A 24,994-nucleotide genomic window follows, 5' to 3' on the forward strand; every position below is an offset into this window, starting at 1 on the left:
GGAACTAAAAGCATGCAGCATCCCAGGGGAGTGTTTTCAAGTCGCACGCCTTCACAGTTCAGCACCAAAGCACATAGAAACTCTGCCCGTTATGCAATCAGCCTTCCTCCCAGTAGGCTGCAGCACAGAATCATGGGAAGTCCAGGCAAAGATAAACAATCAATGATAGCCCTCCCTCATTCATAAACAGAGAGACCGGACGATGGGGGCAGCATCCTTTTCTTCTTGACTGTAACTCTATCTTCCTGTCTGTGCAAAGAGGAGAGGAGAGAAAGAGTGAACGAGAGGGGAAAAGAGAGATAAAGCAAGAGATGGCAGGAATGGAGACGGGCAGGGATTACCCCACAGGATGATACAAGTGATTTTATTGCTGGATAGGTGCTCTGCGATACACTTATGCTGCTGTAGCCTTATCTCTTCCTCTCCTTTCTACATGTCTACAGTCCCACAGGAGCTGTGGAAACACACACTCCCTCCCTCTCTCTCTCTCTCTCTCTCTCTCTCTCTCTCTCTCTCTCTCTCTCTCTCTCTCTCCCTCACACACACACACACACACACAGTCCTACATTGGTCATTCTGGGCCAGCCCCTATGCAGCTTCAGCCAAAGCTCTGGCTGTCCATCATCCCCAATTACCGTGGCAACAGCGCTGCACCCAGACAGCCTGCAGATTGGCTATGTGACCCTGAATGCAGGCGCACCCACACACCCACACACTTCACACACACACACACACACACACGCACACACTCCAACACAACACACCACTCCAAATCCATCTTTAAAGATCATAAAAACACACTGAAACACACACACACAAGCACCTGATGAACATGATGAAGCACACACACGCGCACAGCGCACTCTGTCTGAGGGGTGTTTGTGCAGAGGCAGGCCATATGTCTTCTCCACAGCACACTACACACCCTTCACTGTTTGATTCAGCTGTGCATTGTGCTTGCGTGAAAGTGGCGAGGAAATGTAGAAAGCAAGGCGAAAAAGGAAGCAGTGAGAGATGGAAAGACTTGTACAGCAGAGTGAAGGGAGGAAGGGGAGGGGAGCGGAGATCCTAATGAGGAAGGGAATGAGAGGTGAAGGTGAATGGAAGGAATCGCTGGCATCTGGGTGTTTGCGTTGGTGTCGGTGTTATGCATTTAATCATAAGTAAATATTCTGTAATTGAACATGTTTTTGACTTTTAGTGCATGGCTCATTAATCGGCAGCTCTGTGCTCAGTTTCATGTTCATTATTGAAACCATCAAGACTACCGGATCCTAAGCATTATTGTGCAAGTACTGTGAATCCCTCGATATGTGTGTGTGTGTGTGTGTGTGTGTGTGTGTGTGTGTGTGTGTGTGTGTGTGTGTGTGTGTGTGTGTGTGTGTGTGTGTTGTACACCTCAGCAATTTGCAAGATGTGCTGACAATATATAACATTGTGACACTGCCCCCTACAGGGTTGAATTAAATGTTATGGTACCAGAACTGAAACAAGAAGGAGGTTTAGCTCCCTGTTTTTGTATGATTTTTTTTTTTAGACCCTCATCTCTCTTACCCACTTGTGTGTCTCTCTCTTATTCCCAGTCCGTGAGTTTGATCGAACTGGGGAACCCATCTCAGAGTCTGGAGAACGTGTGTCGCTGGGCCTTCCTGCAGCAGAAGCAGGACACAGGGGACGCTGAGTATCACGATCACGCCATCTTCCTCACACGACAGGAGTTTGGACCGACAGGCATGCAGGGTAAAGAAACACATGAACAAATACCAAACCCTTACCTTTTAAGATATAGTGCACAATTTGGAACTTAACGCCCACCCTCTTTAGGACTTAAAACTCGCAAGTGCACATAGAAAACTCCCGTCCTTCTTCCTCTGCCTTATACAGCTGCATAGTGCGCTGTGGCTTTGGTGGTTGGTGGTTTTCTGTGCAGCAGAGTGCAGGCTAACAGGCAGGCCCAGGGGAGAGGCCTCTAAAGGCAGTGGCCTAGCTATCCAGAAGCCCTTCAGCTGCCCTTGGGCTCAGCCTTCAGCAGCAGAAAATCAATAGGCAGAGCAGGGCCAGCCACAGTCCCACAATTAAAGGCAGTACAGGACAGACAAGCACACAGGGAGTTGGAGATTGGCACATGTAGGCGTGGAAAGCGACGGTTTACAGTTAGGATTAGACACACAAACATGCACCCATATGTGTATGTGTGTGTGAAAGAGCTGTGTGTGTGTGTGTGTGTGTGTGTGTGTGTGTGTGTGTGTATGTGTGTGTGAGTGTGTGTGTGTGTGTGTGTGTGTGTGTGTGTGTGTGTGTAAGTGGTTCACATCATGCATGCATTGAAATAAATAAGTTTAGTTTGATGAGATTTGAGCTGACAAAAGTGAGTATAGTCAACCAAATTTGGGGAAGAAAGGCAACGACTAACTTGGCAAGAAGTGTCCCACAAACTGCGAGAAATTAGTGAAAGGTAAGGAATGACCTGAAAATTAGTTTTAAAAAAAGAAGAGAGATTTTTTTTAAAAAATTAACAAAAAACTAAGAAAAAAATGCCTGGAATTTTTTATTTTAATTATTATAACTTTCTATTTAAAATTATATTACAGAAAATCTTAAATCTTCAGCAAATTTTGGGGGGTGTTTTGTTTTTTAATTTTTAATTTTAAGTAAGGTTCCAGCAGGCCCACAAGAGACACAACACCAAAAAAAAAAAATGCAAATCTAACAAGGCTAAATGACAATTAGAGTATATCTGGGGTTGGCTTTTATTTTCACTTGCTGATGAGTGTGTTTTCAAAAAGTAACAGGCAATCCTGCACAGTTTACCTTTAAAATATTATTCAAGTTAAAATAGTATGTACAAATTGACAAGTTAAATTTAACTTGCACGTGCATGTTAAAGGTGCCTTTTGATGTTGCGCTGTTACGGCAAAAGCACTGACAGAGCAGTGCTATTTAACGACTTCAGAATGAAAACAGGCTGGAGAAAATGTGACGGATTCAGGTGAGTGAGTCAAAAAGTGACAAAGCAGCATTCTGATTAAGTTATTATGACTTTCAGTAACACTGCATGCAATAGCCCACCTTCCACTTCTGTTCCCCTCTTCTGTCACTCTCTCAAACATACACACACACACACACACGATGCAGCACTCAGTCATTGTATTAATAGGGTGGTTTTGCAGCAAAATAACAGCACCATAAAGTACTTTTATTCATTCATTTCATTTTAATTCAATAAACAAAAGACTAATCTTGTGAATTACTTTATTAACACTGTTTGTTCAGCATTTTTTGAAGGTTTGCTCGAAAACCTTAGTAGAAGCTTCACGTGAAAAAAACATTACATTTGGTATAGCCCTAAATAAATTAACAATGATAAGTTTTCATTACAACACAAACTTAACACAATAAGTCCTAATCACTGTGTCTCACCTCCCGGTTGCCTAGGTTACGCCCCAGTGACAGGCATGTGCCATCCAGTGAGGAGTTGCACTTTGAATCATGAGGACGGTTTCTCTTCTGCCTTTGTGGTTGCACACGAGACCGGACACGTGTAAGTGCATTTTTCATAATGACGTCTTCAAGCCTGCTCTCATGCTATAGCAAAAGACAACAAAGCAGTCTCTTATAGGACTGTATTGATTTATTACAGTGTTGGTCCATTGGTCACTTCAGCCAGTATCTGATGAGAGAATTGCTTCCACCTCCCTCCCTTTGTTCTTTGGTCTTTGTCTCCACCCACCCATGTTCTCAATCTGCTGGTTCGTCTCTTTTCCCCTCTGACCCTCTCTCTCCCCCTGTGTCTCTCTGCAGGCTCGGGATGGAGCACGATGGTCAGGGGAACCGCTGTGGAGACGAGGTGCACATGGGCAGCATCATGGCTCCACTGGTGCAGGCTGCTTTCCATCGCTTTCACTGGTCCAGATGTAGCATGCAAGAGTTGGGACGTTACCTTCAGTGAGACACTAACACCGCCCCCCACCCACCCACCCACACACACACACACACACACACACACACCCACACACACACACACACACACACACACACACTAACATTTCATTGTATGGCTTTTAAAGGTCAACACTTTCATCAATATTTTAGACAGAATTTGCATCTTGCTGATATTCTGTGTGATTTTGCTGTAATCCTGAAAGTTATTATAATACAAGTCAAGTCTTGCTGCCAAAATGGTATAGTGGTGGTTTTCAAGTCGCCCAGATTTTAAGGTCTGATTAAACTTTCCATCAAATCCATTTAAATTTTTTAGGTAATTTTAGGCATCGTGATCCACCACACATACTACATCCAAAGGCCCAGACACACCAACCCGACATCAAAGAACTAGTGGCGAAGAAGGCTCATTGCATTGCATCTTGTAACATACAGCTTTTCCAACAAACATCATATTAGCCCTTTAAAAACCTGAGCAAGTTGGTGTGATTTCTTTTAAAAATTTGGTAAAAAATTTTAAAAATGTCCGACAAGTTAAAAGACATTGGTAGATTTGTAAATTATTATTGGGAAAGATAGGGAATGATTTCCAAAAAAACATATTTATAATAATCATAATATATCAAATGTATAGTAAGTTTTTGCAATAAAATTATTTTAAGCACTTTTTAGGTCATTTTTTTAAAATACTTTCTTTTTTTCTTTTTTTTTTAATTTTCAGGTAATTTTCTTCTAACCTTTTGCAAATTTTTGTGTCATTTCTTCTAAAGTTGCTCATTGCCTTCTACACGTCTTTGAAAGAAATCAAGACAACTTGCCGAGGTTTCAAAAGGTTTTTCCAAAGTGTAGTTAATCATTAGTTGTAGCCCTGATTTTAATACTACACCTGACATGAAAAAAATAACACAGTAAGTATAACTTCATAACATTTTTTGACTCTCCTTGCAGTTCCTATGACTGTCTCCGTGACGACCCCTTTGACCACAACTGGCCATCGCTGCCTCAGCTTCCTGGTTTGCACTACTCCATGAACGAACAGTGTCGCTTTGATTTTGGTGTGGGCTACACGATGTGCACCGCGGTAAGAGATCCCCATAGTCTCACAGACTCTTCACTAACACAGCTAGAGTCTACTAACACTAACTGAAGGTGACGTCTACAACAGTTGCCACCAGTCGAGCTTAGTGTCTCTTTATCTCCTGAGTTGATGCAGATTATCAGAGTTGGGCTAAACTCACTTTGAATTCAGACTCTTCAATTAATTCTGAATTTGCTGAATTTCACTGTGAAAGATACATTTGTATGGGAACTCCTAAACTCTAAAGGTTCTGCTAGTGAACTGAACCCAGCAGTGACATCTATCTCTGATCTGCATTGTAATGAAAGAGAAACACATACACAGCTATTCACATTCTTCTGATGTCCTCTGCTTTCCTCTCCCGGCCACTGGTGGGATTGGCATCTTGCTTAAAAGCAGGTAATTGGTTTTTATAGCTATTTCTTTTTTCTGTTATTAATGTTAATTATGATAACAGAATATTTTAACACAACACTTACCTTGATACCACAGTGCCTTTACATGAGCCTGTCACAAACAGTATTTTTGTAAACACAAGCCGCCACACAGTAGACGAGCTTCACCCAGCTTCAGCACCTCGCCAGGCATCTTAACCCCCCCAGTCACCCTCACCCACTTTATGACTGTGAAGCCACTGTGGCACGCTGTTGGGAAGCTGTTGCTTGATTGACAAAGGGCTTGTTCAGAGGCTTTGCACACATTGCTAGATCACCCTTTATTCTCTTGTCAAACCCATTCCCCTCAGCTACAAAAGGCGGGCCAGTCAGGAACACAGGTAAGGTAACCCCTCCTCCCGGAAGACATGTGGCCCGTCATTTGTTTTCTCAGATTTTCTTTTCTTTGTCCTCTGAAGTAGTAATTGTTTGTAATGTTGCTCCTTACTTTTCTTTTTTACTGTACTTTGTTTCTCTGTTCTACCCATCGTCATATTTTGGACGTTCGTCTGCAGGATTCTAAAATGCTCATTTCCAGAGACAGTGGCTGTAAAATCCCTAAAAACACTTTGACTTTACTGGTTCAGTGGCTATGGTGCCGTTCAACAGTTGAACCACACCATATCCCGGCTCTTTCCCTGCGAATCTGTGTTAAATCACGGCAGTGCTGGCAGGGAGAGCCTCATTATATTGGCACACTCATGACTATAAACGAGTGGAAAAGGTTGGAAAGATGTCTTTCCCATGCAAGGGGGGAAAAGTTGAGCCAGAACAGAGGCTGTTTTTCCATGTTTCACTTCAGCTTTTAGGATCCTCCAGTCTGATGTCATTGGTGATTACCTACCACAGTGTAGCCATTGATTGTGACTCGCCCTCCGACCTGCAATGGTCCCCTGGGGTCATGGTGGGTATGAAAGTCTGTGGAAAGGAGGGAGGAGGGCACGGCCCCTCAGACACTGGACTGCGGGTTAGTTTGGTGGCATCCTCATCAATGGTTCATTTCAGAGAAAGAGGAGAATTTGGTCCTTGATCTGTGTCTAGGGGAATTTTAGAGGTCGATGAGACCTCACCTTTTGGCCTTTTAACCTTTTGCCCTCTACCCTCTGACCTCCCTTGTGACCTAATTAAACCATGGGCTGTCTCATTCTGAGAGTTTTGTCTCTCTCTCATCCTTTGGTTTAGTTTGCATGAATGGCTGTGTGTTTCTCAGTGGAGCGTAGTGTACAGTGCAGTGACGCAGTGCAGGGTCGATGTTGTTATTGTTGGGTATAACACTGTTGTGGTTATTGTTGTAGTGATATTTCTCTTCTCATCTCGATTTTTTTGTTTTCTATTTTCATGGTGGTTGATTGTTGTTATTGAAGGTCTGTCTGTTTCCCAGTGTGTGTACTGTTTAGCAGGGCTTTTAATTGTAAGAAGGAGTCTCTCTCTGTGCCCTGCAGTATCGCACATTTGACCCATGTAAGCAGCTGTGGTGTAGCCACCCAGAGAATCCCTTCTTCTGCAAGACCAAGAAAGGGCCGCCCATTGATGGCACCACGTGCGGGAATGGGAAGGTATTTATATGTACTTTAAAGGAATACTTCACCTGCAAAATGACCATTTGTATATCAGTAACTTACCATGTGGCACCTTGAAACCATAAAGTAAACTTTGTTTGTCTCACATGCCTCCACATGGACAAAGAATCCAAAAACAGAGAAAATTCTCTGAAGTCATGGGGATCAATTTTTGTTATACTCTGTTTAATGAGGATGCATACAAAACAAAGTTTTCTTCAAGATTCCAAAGTAATACACTGAGTAATTGATATACAAATGGTATTTGTGCAATAAAGTATTCTTTTAACGGAAGTTCTGTTGAAGAAAAGTCATTTGACAGCACACTGTTTCCAAATTAGCAACTGTTTCTGGTCTACTATGCCTCCTGCAGCATTGCTTTAAGGGTCACTGCATCTGGTTGACACCTGACATCATAAAACAAGATGGAAACTGGGGTTCCTGGAGTGAGTTTGGTCAGTGCTCCCGCACCTGTGATGGAGGAATACAGTTTCGCACACGCGACTGTGACAATCCTAGGTATGAAACTGTGTTTCCCAGTGTGTATATGTGTCTGTATGTGTAAAAAAATGAAATTGCAAGTTTTCAGTCTGTGCCTAATTATGCCGAATGCAGCTGAAGCTCTAAACGTGTTTTAGCAAGCATACTGTGATGAATTTCTGGTACTTAACTTATGATATTTCTTGCAGTAACTCTTGAGAGTGACAATTTGTTCCATTAACATAGATAATTTGCAATTTGCAATTTGCAATAATTTGCACTGTTAAACGCATCATTTCAAGCCCCAGTTTTTAGATGAAGTCCAATGAATATAGGAAGCGAACCACAACACACATTTTGAATGATGATGTGTCTAACCTTTCAGACCAGCTAACGGAGGCCGTACCTGCGTTGGGGCGACATACCAGTTCCAGATGTGTAACACGAACGAGTGTGAGGACATATACAGTGACCCGCGAGAAGAACAATGCCATGCTTGGGACCCCCGCTTTGAAATCCACAGCAACAATAAGCACCACTGGCTGCCTTATGAACACACAGACCGTGAGTATACACCCGCAGACTGAAGGAGGATGAAGTAGTTTGGTGGACACAGAAAGACGCTGTCAAAATAAATATATCAGCCTGAGAATGACGATACATTATGAACGGAAGCCATGAAGAGGAAGGAAGCACATAATTTTGGATGTGGTTGGGTTTTAGTGGATTATATGTATATATAGGTTGCATTCTGTTATGTTCATTGACATCTGGCTGGCTTTTGAGTCACGACTACACCCTCCCATAAAAACACGGCATCTCTTTGGAAATCTCTTTAAAAACATTCTTCTTTGAACTCTTCTCTCTCTCCACCCATTCACTGATGTCATTTAAACTTCTCTTCTCTCTTCCTCCATGTATCAGTTGGCACATGTGGACAAACTATCAGAGTTCTCCACTTAATATCGAAAACCTCTTTACATCATTGAGAAGATTTAAAACGTATGTTTGGTTATAAGAGCCACCCTGTCTCTAAGTGGAGGTGTCACTGCCGTCCTGATAGGTATTAAATTATCATCCAACTAAAGGGCAGCCTGAGAGAAAAGTGCTGAGCTGTCTCCATATCTAATCGGAGGTCATGCTACGCAGACTCCGCTAAAAGGGGCCTTGCTAAATTGTTTTTCGTCGTTCTTATCATTTCTAAATGCCATATTTTCCAGCAAGGCTTTCTCAGTCTCAAATTACTTCTTTGTGAGTGCATGTCAGCGTGCGAGTGTAGATGTGCGTGTCTGTGTGTGTGAGAGAGAGAAAATAGTGAACAGGGAGGTGAAATTGAATTCCATTCATGGTCTGTCATCTCCTGAGTTTCAGATAGTGTTGGGAGAGAAAAAGTGTGTCTGCTCCGAGTGTGAAATTGTAGTATTTGTTTAGAGACGTTTGACACACTGTCGCTTTTCTGTCTCTATTTGGGTCTTTTGCCAAGTCAACAGATATACTGTAATATACTCTTGAGCAAAGAGACATGAAGCGTAAGGCTGCCCTGTGTGTGTGTGTGTGTGTGTGTGTGTGTGTGTGTGTGTGTGTGTGTGTGTGTGTGTGTGTGTGTGTGTGTGTGTGTGTGTGAGTCTCCTTTGGTCTATCACATTACTGTCAATCAAAAAGTATCTCCTGTTTTCACTGTTTTCACACAGATGTGATTGGTTGTCATAGAGCAGAGACTCTTCATAGAGCAGTGTGTGAAACATTTCAGTGACAAGTATATGAGCACCTTGGACCTCCTGAGGACATTAAATTCTAGTATAGGGGTCTCAAAAATTAAGCTACTTATTGTCTATTTATCTTCATTGTAAATTTATTTGCATGTTGAAACACAGAAAATGTATCTGCAGCTAATTATTCGGTGTGTAATGTAACTGATGCCACGGCTGCTTCATGTAAAACATAGATACAGGCTAGGAAATATATTTTATTTGTGTGGTTCTGCTACCTCACCACGTATTTGAAAATCCTCATTGCTCTCAGAATGGTTAGTTTAAAAATCAATTTCAATACGATAACTACTCACCTGTTCAAAAATGTAGCCAATAAAGTAATCCAAATTAAGCAACATTAAAGTGATGTAATCTAATAACTTTGGTTGCGGGTTACCTTAATACCAAATATGCAAGTAGACACAACATAAGAGAAATATAAATAAGATGACTTTTATTTCAACTTGCTGGTGTACTATGCAGGGTTGTCAGTTAGTGTTTGTGAACAGGCTCCCTAGTAAAAGTGAGTGCAAAAGCCAATGTCAGATTCACTCTCGTTGGCATTTCACCTCGCTATTTTTGCACTTGCAGCCCGATTTCACCTCAGCACTGTGAGGGTATATGTCTAAAAACACCCTGAACACAGAAAATAACAAGAAATTCAGAAAATACACACAGAGGGCAAAGTCTCTGCAGATAAATACACCACCACACACTTCTAGTGGGTCATAAGTGGCAGTATATTGTCCTTTATTTTCAAAGGTATTTTAAAATTGTAACCCATCTTCTAATCCCCATTTTTGCTAAATTTATCAGGAATGTTTTTTTTGTAACTTAAAACACAGTTACCATTTTTATGCCTCCACAGAGGCGATAGTTGTGGCTTGAGGCTTTATGTCTTCAGGTTGTCCATTTGTCCCATCCTCAAGAACACCATTAAGGAATTTCTTCAAATTTGGTAGGAATGTCCTTGACTTGTAGTCAATAATGACTTGACCTGATTATGGTGGTCAAAGGTCAAAGAATAAGGTCACTTTGATCTCACTTGGGTCTCACTCCGGTGAAAGCAATATCTCAAGAACAGTGTTGGGAGTAATGCGTTATTAAGTAAAGTAAAAGAAACAATTTACTTTGACTGAACTGTAACATTTGGGTGTTTATAATAGAAAACCTGAGCAAATTACAAAAGATCTTTAAAATGTGTCCAGTAGAATTTTTTGCTTTATGGTGTGGACACTATACCATTATAAGGCCAAACAAATATTACAATATCACACTGCACTGTTAAACATCCTCTAAACTTAAGAGAACGTTGGTAGGTACTTGGATAGAGTGGCTAATTATGAGTTATTATAATTATATGTATATATACACACACACACACACACACACACATAAATCTGCCTAAAATGTGACTCACTCACAAATATAGTTATTACACCTATAATGCACATACTTTACACCAGCCCCCTCAATTATCAGAGCGTATTTTCCACGTTGTAGAAGAAAGTTAGTTCCAGTCGTTTCTGTGCTTTTTCAGTTCAACTTGAGAAAAGAGTGTTTTTCTCTTCATATAATAATTAGACAGTAGCACGTCTGCCACCTGCTTATTAGTGTCATTTTAAGCACCATAAGACAGGGTCTCTGCATTATGTCCATGTGTTATAAACGTGATGAAGCACTCAATACGATGGACTGCCAGGTTCTGTCTCTGGAGGCTCATGTAGTTGTAGTATGAGTCACACAGACAGACACAAAGAGACAGAGCATCACGCTGACTCATGGAGAGCTCATTCAGAAAGTAAAATGTCGGTTGAAAAGATGAAATCATCAAAACGGATTGCAAATATGCCAATTGGGTCATTTTTGTGTTTGATCCCCAGCTAACAAACGCTGCCACCTGCATTGCCAATCCAAGGAGACCCGAGATGTGGTCTTCATGCAGAGAATGGTCCTGGACGGCACACGCTGCTCATACAAGGACCCGCACAGTGTGTGTGTGCGTGGCGAGTGTGAGGTGAGTGATGTCACATGTGTGTGTGTGTGTGTGAGAAAGCAAGACAGCTGCGTGTGGTTAGATGGACACGTGTTAAAGTTTCCATGTCCTCATGTACAGAAAGTGGGCTGTGACGGTGTGGTGGGCTCCTCGAAGCAGGAGGACAAGTGTGGCGTGTGTGGAGGAGACAACTCCAGCTGCAAAACCTTCAAAGACACCATCACACGCACTGCCAAGAAACAAGGTATGCACACCGTCACAGTCACAATAACCCTGATCTAAATCTAAGACAGACATGACATCAGTGTAGCAGCTGTCTATAATGCCTATAAGTACAGTATAATTAGTTGGCCAATGTCCTTTTCTCCTAGTCTGTGTATTGTGCTGTTATTGACAGCTAAATATCGCCCTCTAGAGGAAGATTTGTAACAATGTCCAAACCTCAGTGAACTCTGAGTTGACACGTTTCCACGCGAGTCAAGCATTCCCAAGAAGTTAGGTCAGACTTCACTCCATGATTGAAGGTTTATTAGTATATTATCTAACGTTTGCCGTCAGGACAGACAAAGTTATATCACCAAAGTTCCCAGAATCAGATGTTTACTCTGGGTTAAAATAGTCAAGACTGTAAGGGTTTTCACTAGTGAGCAGAGAAACGAGTAAGGGTCAAAATGAGTAAGGTACAAGGTACAAATATACAAGGTAGATTTATTTGTCGTTTCTCTTAAACGTGGTTTAAGAAAAATGAAATTCAAGATTAACTAAAATTAAGAGCTCTTTACTGGATTAGCTGAGACTTTTAGTCAAGAAACTGTAAAATGAGCTTTAAATGATGTTGGAGTCATGAACCAGATGTGTGTTTCTTTTCAGGTTTCCTCAAAGTTCTTGAAATCCCCAGAGGAGCGAGACACCTACTCATTCAAGAGCTGAAAGCAACCTTACACACTTTAGGTATTTGAAGACTGTACATTGTTTTCCTCTCAGTGTGTATGTATTAAATTGAATTATATTCATGTGTGTGTAATAGTAGTAATTTATTATTATTAGACCTTATTAATAGTTTTCCAAAAAGAATCCGCATAGAAAGGAATAAATAACATTAAAACAAATATATGCAATAACAAAAATATTGACCCAAAAGGTCTAGGCTGAAGTTTTTATTATACATGCCCTTTTGATGAATGGCAAGGTTGTGTGATAATGTAAATATAAGTCCCTCTTTTTTGCCTCTTTTGAGGTGGAGAATATGGAGGCTGCATTCACAATTTAAAATAAAAACTCGACTGCATTTAGGGTACAGGTGACTTATCTTGCTACACAGCATGGAGACCCATTTAAAGAAAGGGGAAGCTCAAATCCATCATAAGAGAGAAATCTGGAAAGATGATGAGATGGAAAAGATGTGAGTTTGTAGCAGAATCGGTTTCTTTAACCCACATTTGAAAGAAAAAGGGAGGTTAACACTGTACATCACTGCTAATAGTGCTGTGCAGTGTTTCTGTGTTGTGTCGAGTGAAGTTATAAGTGACTGCGCACATCAGATCCAAAGGATAATGTCAGTAAATCTGAGTAAAATACTAACTTTGCTGAACCTCGTGCAAATGGATCGCATGAAATACAGACATGGGTTGGTCCCTAGTTGATAGTCCCATGCAAAATAGGGCTTTACACAGTAATAGTCATACCTCAATACACAGAGACAAAAACAAAACAGAAACAAAGATGCAAACATTTCATACACAGCAACAATCATACCTCAGTTTTGTATTTGTTAACCTACACGTTCTTAATTCCTTGTCTCATCCATTCCACAATCTAACCCATTACATGTGTAATTGATGAATATTTCTCACCCATTTCTAGCTGTAAAGAATGTGGCATCAGGACTGTTCTTCTTGAATGGGGAAAATGAATACCCAGAATCCCACTCGGTCATAGAAAAGGGCGTGGAATGGGAATATGAGAATGACAATGACAAGGAGACACTTCAGACCACTGGTCCTCTCAGACATGGAATTCTGATCATGGTACACTTTTTTTTAAATTGAAGATAGTGTTAAATTTGGTTACACACAAGAATTTTCTGCATACCTTTTTCAAATTACTCTCAAATGTCAATGTCTGCAGTACTGTCAGCTGACCTAAGTTTTGTCACTATCTTCTGTTGCAGATGAAATTACATGGAGATGAGGATGTGAATTTGTCTTATAAGTACATGATGAACATGGACAGTGACTCTGCCATTCAGAACAACATGCTGGTAGAGGACAGTGCCTACGAGTGGGCGCCAAAGAAATGGTCCTACTGCTCTAAACCCTGCGGCGGAGGTACAGTAGAGCAAGGAAAATACTTGTTGTTAAGCTGCTATGTCCCTGAGATTCATGCCTTTCTTTATTTTTATGGTGCTTACGCTTGTTAAATCTTTCTGTCCCCTCTTGCTGTAGGGAAGCAGTACCTGCGGTACGGGTGCAGAAGAAAAGTTGACAGTAAGATGGTTCGCAAGAGCTTCTGTAACAAGTCCAACATGAAACCTAGAGGAGACACCAGAGACTGCAACATGAAGCCCTGCCCTCCACCCATGTATGCATTGTACTATATGTTGCCAATCGTAAAAAATCAAACAAAACTGTCAGAGACAACTTTTGGGTTTTTTTCTTCTTTCAGCTGTCACTTTCTTTTCTCCTCTGTCATTGTTTATTTCAGCACTTTGATGTTTTGAATGTTTCTCTCTCTCCTGTGATGATCTCCAGCTGGGTGACAGGGGAGTGGCAGAACTGTAGCAAACCATGTGGAAAGACTGGAATGCAAATCCGCTCGGTCACCTGTGTCCAGCCGTCAGATGACAACACCACACGAGCCATCCACAATAAACACTGCAATGACAACCGGCCCGAGACTCGCAGACCCTGCAACCGACACCCCTGCCCCACCCAGTGGAGGGTCGGGCCGTGGTCACAGGTACGCAGGCTGAACACGGGTCAGGGAAATGGAAAGAAAATGTTTGGCCCATTTTTGCAGGAAAATAGTTGCACTGGTATTTTTGTATTGAAGCCCAACAGCTGGTATTTTTGTATTGAAGCCCAACAGCTGGTATTTTTGTAAGACATGCAGAGTTTTAAATATCACAAGACTTCCTCAGAATTGTATTCTTGGCAGGTTTGACAAGCCTCTGAGAAACAGTTCATGATCCTAACTGTTACTACTAACAGTAAACCAGGGATAATGATTAAAAAAACAGTAGGGTACTTTACAGGCCTTTGTACTGCTTCACATTTTGTGAACTTTAAAACATTTTGTTTATTTATTGATATATTTAGTTATTTGTTTGTTTGTATTTGTCAAGTGGTTTGTTATAATCTGTTGGTTTTTGGTCATGTCCTGCACCTCCAGTGCTCCGTGACATGTGGTAATGGGACCCAGCAGAGGCAGGCTCTGTGCCACACCAGGGACAACACCATCGGCCTGTGTCTGGACAGTAAGCCTGACACCATCAGAGTCTGTCGCCTGGATCCATGTCCCAGTGAGTGTTGAGGAACCTCAAAACCACACATGACCTGCATCAGTAAATAGTACACTTCTGTCATTGTTAAAGGAGTTCAGTATATTAGGAAAGAAACACCAAAAATCATACACATTTTAAATAAATCCCTCAACTCATTTGGAAGTTTTAGTTTTCCTCAGCTAATCGTGCCAAATTATGCTTGTTTTTTTACCTTGTTTTTATCAATGTCACCACATTGTCAGATCTCAGCAAATCCTTGTAATATACAGGGATTTTGCAATTATGCATCAGTTTTGCGCAAGTTATGGAAAATTAGCAATAAGTTACAGTTACTAGTTACTTCTCTAATAATAGTTTCTGGGGAAAATAACCTTTGCATTACTTTAAATATCTGCCTCAATTCTCTTATTGAGGCACACGTTATTTTCGTGTTGCTGTGGCAGAATGTGGAACAAGACGACTGCCAGATTTTAACAAAGATTGTAGCCATTATCACTACAATGAAATGTAAATAGTGGAATAATAAACACAGTGAATATGTTTTGATCAAATTAGTTTTTACTCTTTTGAAAGAAAAAAAAAATAGTAGAATTGTCGTAACATGTTAATCCCAACACTGGAGTACATAAAGCCCTGATATGAAATAGGCCCTGATATCAGTGCAGAAAAAAGATGTGAAAGGTGATAACAATAACCATTCGAAGAGTTCCCTTCCTTCTGTAACTATTTCATCCCTCTCTCCACTTTTCTCTGCAGAGGGCTCATCGGACCTCAACAAGAACGGCAACATCCTGATCCAGTGGCTGTCTCGCCCCAACCCCAACTTCCCGAAGATCTCTTCACGTAAAACCTCCCTCTATAGTTCCCAGCCTGGCCTCCACAGCGGCAGCCGCAGCTGCATGTCTGTCCTCTGCTGGGCCCTGCCCATCTCTGTCCTCCTGTCTCTGCAGGGTCGGCCCCGGCTGGCCCCCTGACCTCCCCCACGGCCCGTGCCTGTGCCCACGCCCGTGAGCGAGCGGCAAAGCTTTCGCTTCTCTTTTGGGGGGGGGGATGTTGCCTCTCTCTCTGTGTGTCTGAGACGGCTCTGACTGGGGGGAGGTCTCTGGCTCCTGTGTGTGCTAGTTGGTTCTCTCTTGCTCTGTCTCTCTCTCTATCTCTCTCTCTCTCCTTTGTGGAGCATTGTGTTGTAACCGCTGGCCAGTCGAAAACTCAAAAGATCAACAAAAAATTTGATGTGAAAAGGATTCGAAGTGGCAAAGCGAACAGGTTTTCATGGGCACCTCCTGAGAACGTGTCGAAGAGCCGTTCATGTGTGAGGGGACCCCCTCTGCATTTGGCGGCCATGTTTTGCGCAAGCTAGCTGCGTGTTGTCATGGGTTACCACTCCTAAGATGCAGCTGCGCTTTTTTCTTTTTGTAGCGCACTGTCATTGTGGGGAGACACAGGTGTGAAAATATACAGAAAAGGTATATAAATATCTATATAGAAAAAAAAAGTTATAAAAAAATATGAAAGCTTTATTGTGAATGTGATCTTGTCACAATGAGGACATCTTTGCTAAAGTGCTCATCTGACATCCTGGTTCCATTCGGAGATGAGAATGGCGTCTCACTCTACGTTCCATTCTCAGATTGACAGGAACTCAGCACAGGGACAGGAAGTGACATAAGTAAACCTTTTGATTTTTGGGGGAGGGAACAGCAAGGTGAAGAATCTTGAGGAAAGGCTAATTTTAAAAAAATCAAACAAAGAAAAAAAAAACAGGGTAGTCTGACCATTGAGGTTGCTTCCCATTTCACCTCATCATCAGCCATCCTCTCTTTGACTGTTATACTAAAGTTCAATAAATGCAGCTTATTTGTGCTTGCAGACTTTAAACAAATACATCTATAAATATATTTGTATTTATATATACCTATAAATCTAAATCTATATGAGTAACAATAATATTAATAATGTTTTACCATGAATAAGCTGTAGCTTATTTGCCTAAAACCTTTGGACTGCTATTGATCGCTTAGATCCTTGACTGTTATGTGTATTTTTTTATTGATTTTACATGAATACAGATGAATATTTAATAAAGGTAAAGTGTTTCGGGGGGAAGGGGTTAGACCTATATTATGCAGGACTTGGTCAGTTAGTTGCCTCTCCATTCTCTCAGATGGATCAGTGGTTTACTGTCGCTTCTTGTTTTCTTTAAGGATAGGATCACGTTTTGTCATGCACATTTGCATCCATCACCTGTATGCATGTGTATATATGTGTGTGAGTGCATCTGTGTGTATGTGTATGTGCATGGATGCGTGTGAGTACGCTTAGATAAGTGAGTTAAAGAATGCGTGATCGAATTAAATTCACTTGTGTTGCTAGTGAAGGTGTGTTTGATTGTTGTGTGTGTGCGTGTGTGTGTGTCTGTGTGTGTGTGTGTGTGTGTGTGTGTGTGTGTGTGTGTGTGTGTGTGTGTGTGTGTGTGTGTGTAAGAGAGATTCATCATTCGGGCTTTTACACATTGCGATCAGATACAGAAATACCTCATATACTTTGATTTGAGAGCGTCCGATGATCTCATTTTATTTTGATGAACATTAACCACATGAACAATGCCTTATCTTGGATTGAATGTAATGGCATTTATCTGTGAAAGAGATGGCTTTACTCATTCAAAGTTTCACTTGGAATAGAGGCAGCTTCAAACCAACTTAACAAACTCACACCCGCCAACCATCAAACCTACCAAGGTGATGTTGGACCAATGTCCGACTACTGGGAAGGGTTTACAAAGGGCCTAGGGTATCGACACATATGGCATCTAGAAAAAAAAACACTTCAGACTTGTCATTGTATTGTGATCACATATTTCTGTTGTGACTATGTAGCGAGCTATCCAAGGTTTCCTTCTGCTGGAGTTGGACTGTATGAGACCAAGCCAGACCTAGCAGTGCGACTGTATATAACATTGGTGTTGACTGTATTTAATAATGTTCATGACTGTTATCTTCTTCTATAATATTCTATACTATGGGTAACTGTTTTGTGGCTTCACTGGCCTGCTGCGTGGGGCTGGCTAACGTTTGGCTAACGTTGAAGAAACATTCAGATGGACTACGTGCACTGCGTCTATATGCACTTTGATTTATCAGGGAAATTTTATTAATGTTTTGTAAATGTTTCATATGACACTTAATGTGCCATTCCAGTTTTTACATCATCATGGAAATTATGTATTTCATTTAAACAGCAGATATCATTTATGTACTTCATGTTTTATTTTTTCAATCGATAAACAGATTGACTGGTTGATTTCCAAGTAATGAAGTGTTTTACCAAAGTGACTGTGAACTTGTAACTTTCGATACAGTTGAATTATTTTTCTTAAGAAAAGAATATATCTATATAATGAGCAGGGGGGGCGTACATCTCATTGTTTCAGTTACTGTCATTCTCAACAGCAAAGTTGTATCAATAAAAATGTTTTAAAAAGTGTGATCTTTCTCTCACCAGGAATGCTCACTGGCTAGATACTTTGTGAAAAAGGCCAAACATTGCCAGAAGAATGCAATTATTTGTACTGGCATGGTGCAAAAAGGGTAAAAGTCAAGTGAAATAGGATTCAAAATTTTACAACTGAAGAATTATGCACACCTGAAGCAAAGGCAACACAAAGCTGCATGGGCAGGAGGAAGTCAAAATTTAAAAAAAAAAATAGAATTTTAACCATTTACAACACAAGACTGGCAACCCTTCTTTTTCCATTTCAGTTTCTCGGGACTAATCTCATGACTGCTCTTGATGTTTGGGTTTCTCTCCTCTTTCCTTCTGCATCCTCCGCTAATGGTCTGGCTTTACTACTGTTCTCTGCACGGTGTGGAACCAGCACACACACTCACACACATATGCATGTACTTTATGTATAAATGAACATGCACCTAAAGACTAATGCTACTGTAAAATATTCTTATTGTTGCACATTCTGTCACTTACAAAAACATATCCAAGCAAACGGACATATAAGCACACACCTCTTGATAGTCTCTACCGCTGGCTGCACCCAGTCTCAGCTCTCTGTTCTCTCCTCCACAGGCCAGCGTTGTCATGGAGACCGCTCCGTGTTTTGTCGTATGGAGGTGCTGAAGCGCCACTGCTCTATACTGGAGTTCCAGCGCATATGCTGCAAGTCCTGCAGCAATGTGACCATTACAGAGCCCCTACCCAACACTACCTCTACATCCACCCCCATCACAGCCATCCTGCCCAGTGTTACAGCCCCTCCACCTACCAGCAGCAGCTCTGCCTTCAGCACCACCCAACCCAACAGAGCTGTCATCACCACCATTTCAGCTTCAACCATCAATCCCTGGACCACCACTCATCTTCCTTCCACCACCACCACCACCACCAGTGTTCCTCATTCTCATCCTCCAGTGACCACCGGTGCTACTTTACTCCCCACTACCTTATCCATAACAACTGCCTCGATTATTAAAACTTCTCCCAGTGTAACTACTAACCCCCTACCTCTGCCTGCCCCTGACATAGGCGATGGCACAGACCCAGAGTTACAGAGCACTACAAGTAATCCAACAACATCTGGCATGATATCTACCACACACCTTCCAAGAACAATCAGTCCAACTATGACAAATCCAACAGAAAGCAGTACAAAAACAGATACCCCATTAAAGTCCAAGCCCAAAAAGAGTCCACCAAAGAAAAATCCCAAAAAGGTGATTCCACCAAAGATCAACCCTAAAAAGAATTATCCACTTAAAAATACTACAAGAAAAGATGTTCCACTGAAGATCAACTTTAAAAAGAATATTGCACCAAAAAATACTACCAGGAAAGATGTTCCACCAAAGGTCAACTCCAAAAAGAATACAACATTCAAAAATACTACCAGAAAAGATGTTGCGCTAAAGATCAACCCTAAAAAGAGTACTGCACCAAAAAATACTACCAAAAAGGATCTTCCACCAAAGATAACCCCTAAAAAGAACACTACATCCAAAAATACCACCAAAAAAGATAGTCCACCAAAGAGCAATCCTGAAAAGACAACAAACACCTCTCCTAACTCTACCACTGTTGTTCCTCACTCCACCCCTCCTTCACTAATTACGACACATATTATCACCACTCATCCTCCACCCTCCACAGGTGTTTCTCATTCTACCCCACTTGCTACCCCACATGCTACAAAGATGGTTACCACTCATCCTCCAGCGACCACCATTGCTCCTGTCTTCCCCACTACCTTTTCCTTGGCAACCACCTCAATTACTACAGCTTCTCCCAGTGTTACAACTCATCTCCTACCTCTACCTGCCCCAAACATAGATGATAACACAGACCCAGAGTTACAGAGCACGGCAAATAGTCCAACAACATCTGGAATGATAAGTAACACACACCTAACAGCAACAACCAGTCCAACTATGACAAATCCTACAGAGAGCAGTACACTAACAGACGCCCTACTAAAGTCCAAGTCCAAAAAGATTCCACCAAAGAAAAACCCCAAAAAGGTGATTCCACCAAAAATCAATCCTAAAAAGAATACTGCACTTAAAAATACTACCAGAAAAGATGTTCCACCAAAGATTAAACCAATAAAGAAAACAGACGGTACTCCAAAACAAACAACCCTAGGAGACAGCAATCCCCTAAAAATGACACCAGAAAAAACAACTCCCAAAAAGACTACTCCACCAGGCATTACTCCCAAAAAGACTACTCCTCTTAAGTCTCCTCTGGCAAAAACTACTCCCAAAAAGACTACCCCACTAAAAACTACTCCCAAAAAGACTACCCCACTAAAAACTACTCCCAAAAAGACTACCCCACCAAAAACTACTCCCAAAAAGACTACCCCACCAAAAACTACTCCCAAAAAGACTACTCAGGCAAAAACTACTCTCAAAAAGACTACCCCACCAAAAACTACTCCCAAAAAGACTACTCAGGCAAAAACTACTCTCAAAAAGACTACCCTGGCAAAAACTACTCCCAAAAAGATGACTCTGGCAAAGACTATGCCCAAAGATACTCCTCTATTGAAGACTACTCCAGAGAAAAAACCCAAACCCACACTCAAAAAAGAGTCTCCGCCAAAGGCCAAGAGCATTCAAGCAAAGACAAAAGTTACAAAGAAAACACAAATGAAAGATCAAAAGATCCCAAAACTAGGTCCCAAAAATGTCACACACTCTCAGGCCAAGGTCAATCAGAATAAGGCAAAGACTAATCCAAAAAAGAAAACACTAACAACAATTAATTCCTATTATACCACAGCTCCCATTCCATATACAAGTCCAGAACAACCGAGAGAGTACTTTTCTTCCACTATCTCCTCCAGTACTAGTGTATATGCAACAACTGTAGACGTGCATTTCCCCGAGTCTAGGATTAATGTCACATACATCAATAACAACACAGCAACTACAGATGAAACTCCACTGTGGTATCATGACACTTCAGCCACAAAACCCCACACTTTTGGTGATGTCGTAACGCCAGCTGGAACTGCTCACTTTGAAGAAGTCAACATGCCTAGTGGGACCGTGCCATATGGTGACGTCACAATTACCAGCAGTGGTGATATCACAGTAACAAGTGGGACCATTCCCAGTGGTGATGACATCACGGTGTCTTACAGCAATGGGGCAGTGGTCAGTGACACTATGGTGTTAGACGAAGGCCTCAATATGGTGATCCCAACCATTGACAGTGAGGATATGATGGACCTTGCTTCCTCGCCCTGGCAAGACTTATCTGAGTACATCCCTGTGAGCTTCCCTGTTCCCACAACAACCTCAGACCTTGCCACAGTCTCTCCTCCCACCACAATAACTCTGACAACAGAAAAAACAGCCATCACCACCATCACCCCACCTCAGCAAAGACCAGAGGAGAACGGTGAGGACAACTCGATTGACATAATATATAACAGGCTCATCGGCGTAGATAACGACATCTCCCAGAACAATCTTATCCCAAAGCGTCGGGTCAACCTTCGAGAGAGGACCAAGAACAAACGGATTCAGGAGCTTCTGGAGGAAAAAAGGAACTTTCTCCTCAGGATGAAGAGAGGCCATGCAGCATGATAGACCGAGCCTTTTCATTTCTCTTATAGAGATGTGCAGTTTAAACCATTTTTAATTGCCATGATGATTTCCATCAGGCCTTTGTGCACAAAAAAAAACACTTTCTGTCATATCACTCCCATGACGATCAGGACTGCAGACAGAGAATATTGTGGCCAAATGTTTGAACAGTTGCTTCGAACAAAGAAAAGCCCTTCAGAGTACAGACTGTTGCAGATTTGAAGCAAATCGCATCACCTGTGTAAATACAATAATGAGAAACAGAAGGGATGAAAAGTGTACATCCAGTTTGCCAGTTTGACCAGCACTTTACAAATCCAAGCTTTTATCCCCCCAAACCACTCACAGTCTTGTTTTCTGGATCTACAACGCTGATGTAGATAAGGTGTAATGTTGTTTGTAGAATGGTATTATCCCTATTGGCACTTGTTGAGCAACAAAATCTACCACCTAGAATCCAAATCTCCATCTCTATATTATACTACAGCCAAGGACTGCAGCTCATTTCCCCACAAACACATAATATAACTCCTGTAGGACCAGATGAACATGTTTAACACTCTAAATACCATATACACACTGCAAATTGGAGCTTTTGGAAACCTGAAAGCAATATGGTAATCTGATATGATCAGCAAGTCAAAGTTTCCCTTTTGGTTTAATTGAATTGTATAAAGTTTACACTGCCTGGATTGTGTTTTATTTTCCGAAGCTAACGTCTGTCTGACTGCAAAGGGTCTCTCATCTCTCAGGAAGTTAAATAACAGTATATTGAGGGACATTGCCAAACATGTGGTGCTTCCTGAATTTTGATGATATATTTTGATATCTCATTAAGCTAGGTGGAAAAAACAAAATAATGAAGAGAAAAAAACTATTGTGATTGCATTTTTTGTTTTTCTTTTATAACGGTCAGTCAAGTATGGTGCTTTTTTTTTGTCAGTATTGCTGAAAGCGTTGTCCCTTGTGCATTCATTTATGTACAAAAAAATACAAAATTGTAATCATAGATAAACAAGCCTGTTTGTATTAACTGTATCCAAATAGAAGCTTTGAGGGCCAGTTTGTTTTCTTTTCTAAAAATGTTATTATTGGTACATCTCTAACTTGCAGCAGCTGCAAAAGCATCTACGGATCTTTCTGTACGATATCTGTACATATGAAAAAGAACTTAATGTTAAATATTTATTAAAGTTTAAGTGCCTGTGGTATTTTGCAAACTTTCAGTGTTTTGTGTTTTTTTTCCTGACAGTTGTCACGCTGCCCTTTTTTCTTATTTGCTGCAGCTAGCAGTTGTTATGTCACTGGTTGTCAGTTAACCCAGTGCAAGCAATCTCCTCAAATTATCAACAGTGAGCTGTAAAGCTTTTCTTGAATTGAACTCAGTTGCATAGTAATGCTACGTCTGACACATAGGGGGAGACCTAGCCACTGTAGTTATGTACACTGTATTGATGCTTGTGGTCAAACCACCTTTTTATTGACTTTTTAAAATTGCCTTTTAAGTCTTGCGAGAATATCAGGTTCAGGGCAGAACTGTCTGTGGACTGATGTTATTTCCAAAATATAAAGTCACTGAACACTAAAATGCAGTCTAACATGGTAAAGATAAGCTCATTCTCTTCATTGTTGATGGAAAAGCTCCAGCGCAAGTCAGCATGACTTCACAAAACATCTGACTTTGGCAGCATTGTTCTCACCCATGGGATTTGAAATGAAGCCCAGGAAATGGCTTGCCGTGATTTTTTTTCATGTCTGCTGTGTGAAAGGCCTTTTGATTTGATATTCCTCACTTTGAGCACAAAAAGATTCCCTTCATCTCAGTTGTATTGGGGTGGCGAATAATCAGAACCTTTGCAAATAAAACTCAAATTGCATAGCTAGATATCCTCGAAGTCAGAGGGACAATATGTTTTGTTTGTTTGTTTGTTTATTTTTCTGATTTGGATAAACTAACCCTTAAGCATGAGATGGGCCCCAGGACAGATCTGTTTCTATGAGTAGAAATGATCTGTAAACACGTTTAATGGGATTACAAGTGATATGGGAAACATACTGTTACACTGAACTCACACAAGTGCTGAAAGATTATGCTCTGTATTGATGACCAACTGTACTGTACTGTACTGTATTTGATAACCAAGGTCTATTTTTATGCTATTTTATGCACTTTGGCACCTATGTATACTAAAAGTACAGATACAGTTTCCACTGTGAATCACTTTATTTTATATTGTATATTAGAAAATGGCTGGGGGCTACTCGGCACCCTATTGGGGGCCAGATTTGGCCGGTTGGCCTTAAAGTGAGTATCACTGCAATAGAGTAACTCTGACACCATACAGTCTAATGAAATCACAGCCCACCGTGGTGAAGATTATGATTGCGATTATATTCATCTTGGGTTGAGACTATTTCAGAGAAGTGCTGATCCAAATCTGTTGATTTTTTTTTAGGTAATACGTTGCAGTTTAGTTGCAATAGCTCAATGTTGAAAGATTCAAAATATCAATTCTATGAGCTTCATAAATCAGGATGTACTGCTGTGTTATTCTACTCACTGTAACTGTATTATATTGTAATGCTCTCAACCCCCATGATTTTATTTTCCCCAAACATATTTCAAAGCAACTTGATCTTGGAAGAGGATGTTATCTCTCTGAGAAAACCCTTCAGAGGACGACTCTGTGACCAGTTCACTGGAAGCTCAGTGATAAAAATCAATAACCACGCTCAACAATCACAGCCCTTCCATTCATCCATTTTTCAACTGGGAGTGCCCAGCCCTCTTTACGCTGAAGCTTTTATCATCCATATTATATAAGCATCCTACTGTAGGAATCAAAGTCTTACTGGATCCATAAGTGACTGCGAAGAAGTGGCTCAAGACCAGCAGGAGAGGAATAAAGTGATTAACCTTTCTTTTGTATTTTGTGTATAAAAACATTCTGAAATCATCTTTTATTTTGAAAATACTTTGCTGACATTGTATATCCCTGGTGTAAACTGCTCAAAAAATTGTTGCATTTTGTTGTAAGAAAGGATAGAATTTGATGGTTAGGTGAGTATAGGACAGCTAAAACACTGATGAACATTGCAGTGAGGATACAGCCACTGTACATGGGGTGCCCGCTCTACCAGGTGAG

The 24,994-nt window shown here is 41.1% G+C and overlaps 1 protein-coding gene across 2 annotated transcripts in view; it reads left to right on the forward strand.

Moving 5' to 3' along the window:
* LOC121948056 (A disintegrin and metalloproteinase with thrombospondin motifs 2) overlaps positions 1-23,068 on the forward strand; it is a 144,617-nt gene extending 121,549 nt beyond the window's left edge. The window contains exons 6-23 of one of the 2 annotated variants that reach the window (XM_042493310.2): positions 1,584-1,740; positions 3,436-3,541; positions 3,802-3,945; positions 4,891-5,023; positions 5,766-5,795; positions 6,897-7,010; positions 7,387-7,532; positions 7,879-8,057; positions 11,128-11,261; positions 11,361-11,484; positions 12,111-12,191; positions 13,104-13,267; positions 13,411-13,567; positions 13,685-13,820; positions 13,991-14,198; positions 14,631-14,760; positions 15,499-15,585; positions 18,826-23,068. In XM_042493310.2, coding sequence (XP_042349244.2) covers positions 1,584-1,740; positions 3,436-3,541; positions 3,802-3,945; positions 4,891-5,023; positions 5,766-5,795; positions 6,897-7,010; positions 7,387-7,532; positions 7,879-8,057; positions 11,128-11,261; positions 11,361-11,484; positions 12,111-12,191; positions 13,104-13,267; positions 13,411-13,567; positions 13,685-13,820; positions 13,991-14,198; positions 14,631-14,760; positions 15,499-15,585; positions 18,826-21,848 — 5,253 coding nt within the window. In that variant the 3' untranslated portion in view covers positions 21,849-23,068. The remainder of the gene's footprint in view (positions 1-1,583; positions 1,741-3,435; positions 3,542-3,801; positions 3,946-4,890; positions 5,024-5,765; positions 5,796-6,896; positions 7,011-7,386; positions 7,533-7,878; positions 8,058-11,127; positions 11,262-11,360; positions 11,485-12,110; positions 12,192-13,103; positions 13,268-13,410; positions 13,568-13,684; positions 13,821-13,990; positions 14,199-14,630; positions 14,761-15,498; positions 15,586-18,825) is intronic. The other variant, XM_042493311.2, reaches the window with a different exon arrangement.
* Positions 23,069-24,994: the final 1,926 nt, after the last annotated feature.

This window comes from Plectropomus leopardus, chromosome 8 (assembly GCF_026936395.1).
Source record: "Plectropomus leopardus strain MGB_pleo_1.0 chromosome 8, ASM2693639v1, whole genome shotgun sequence".
NCBI classification, from domain to species: Eukaryota; Metazoa; Chordata; class Actinopteri; order Perciformes; family Serranidae; genus Plectropomus; species Plectropomus leopardus.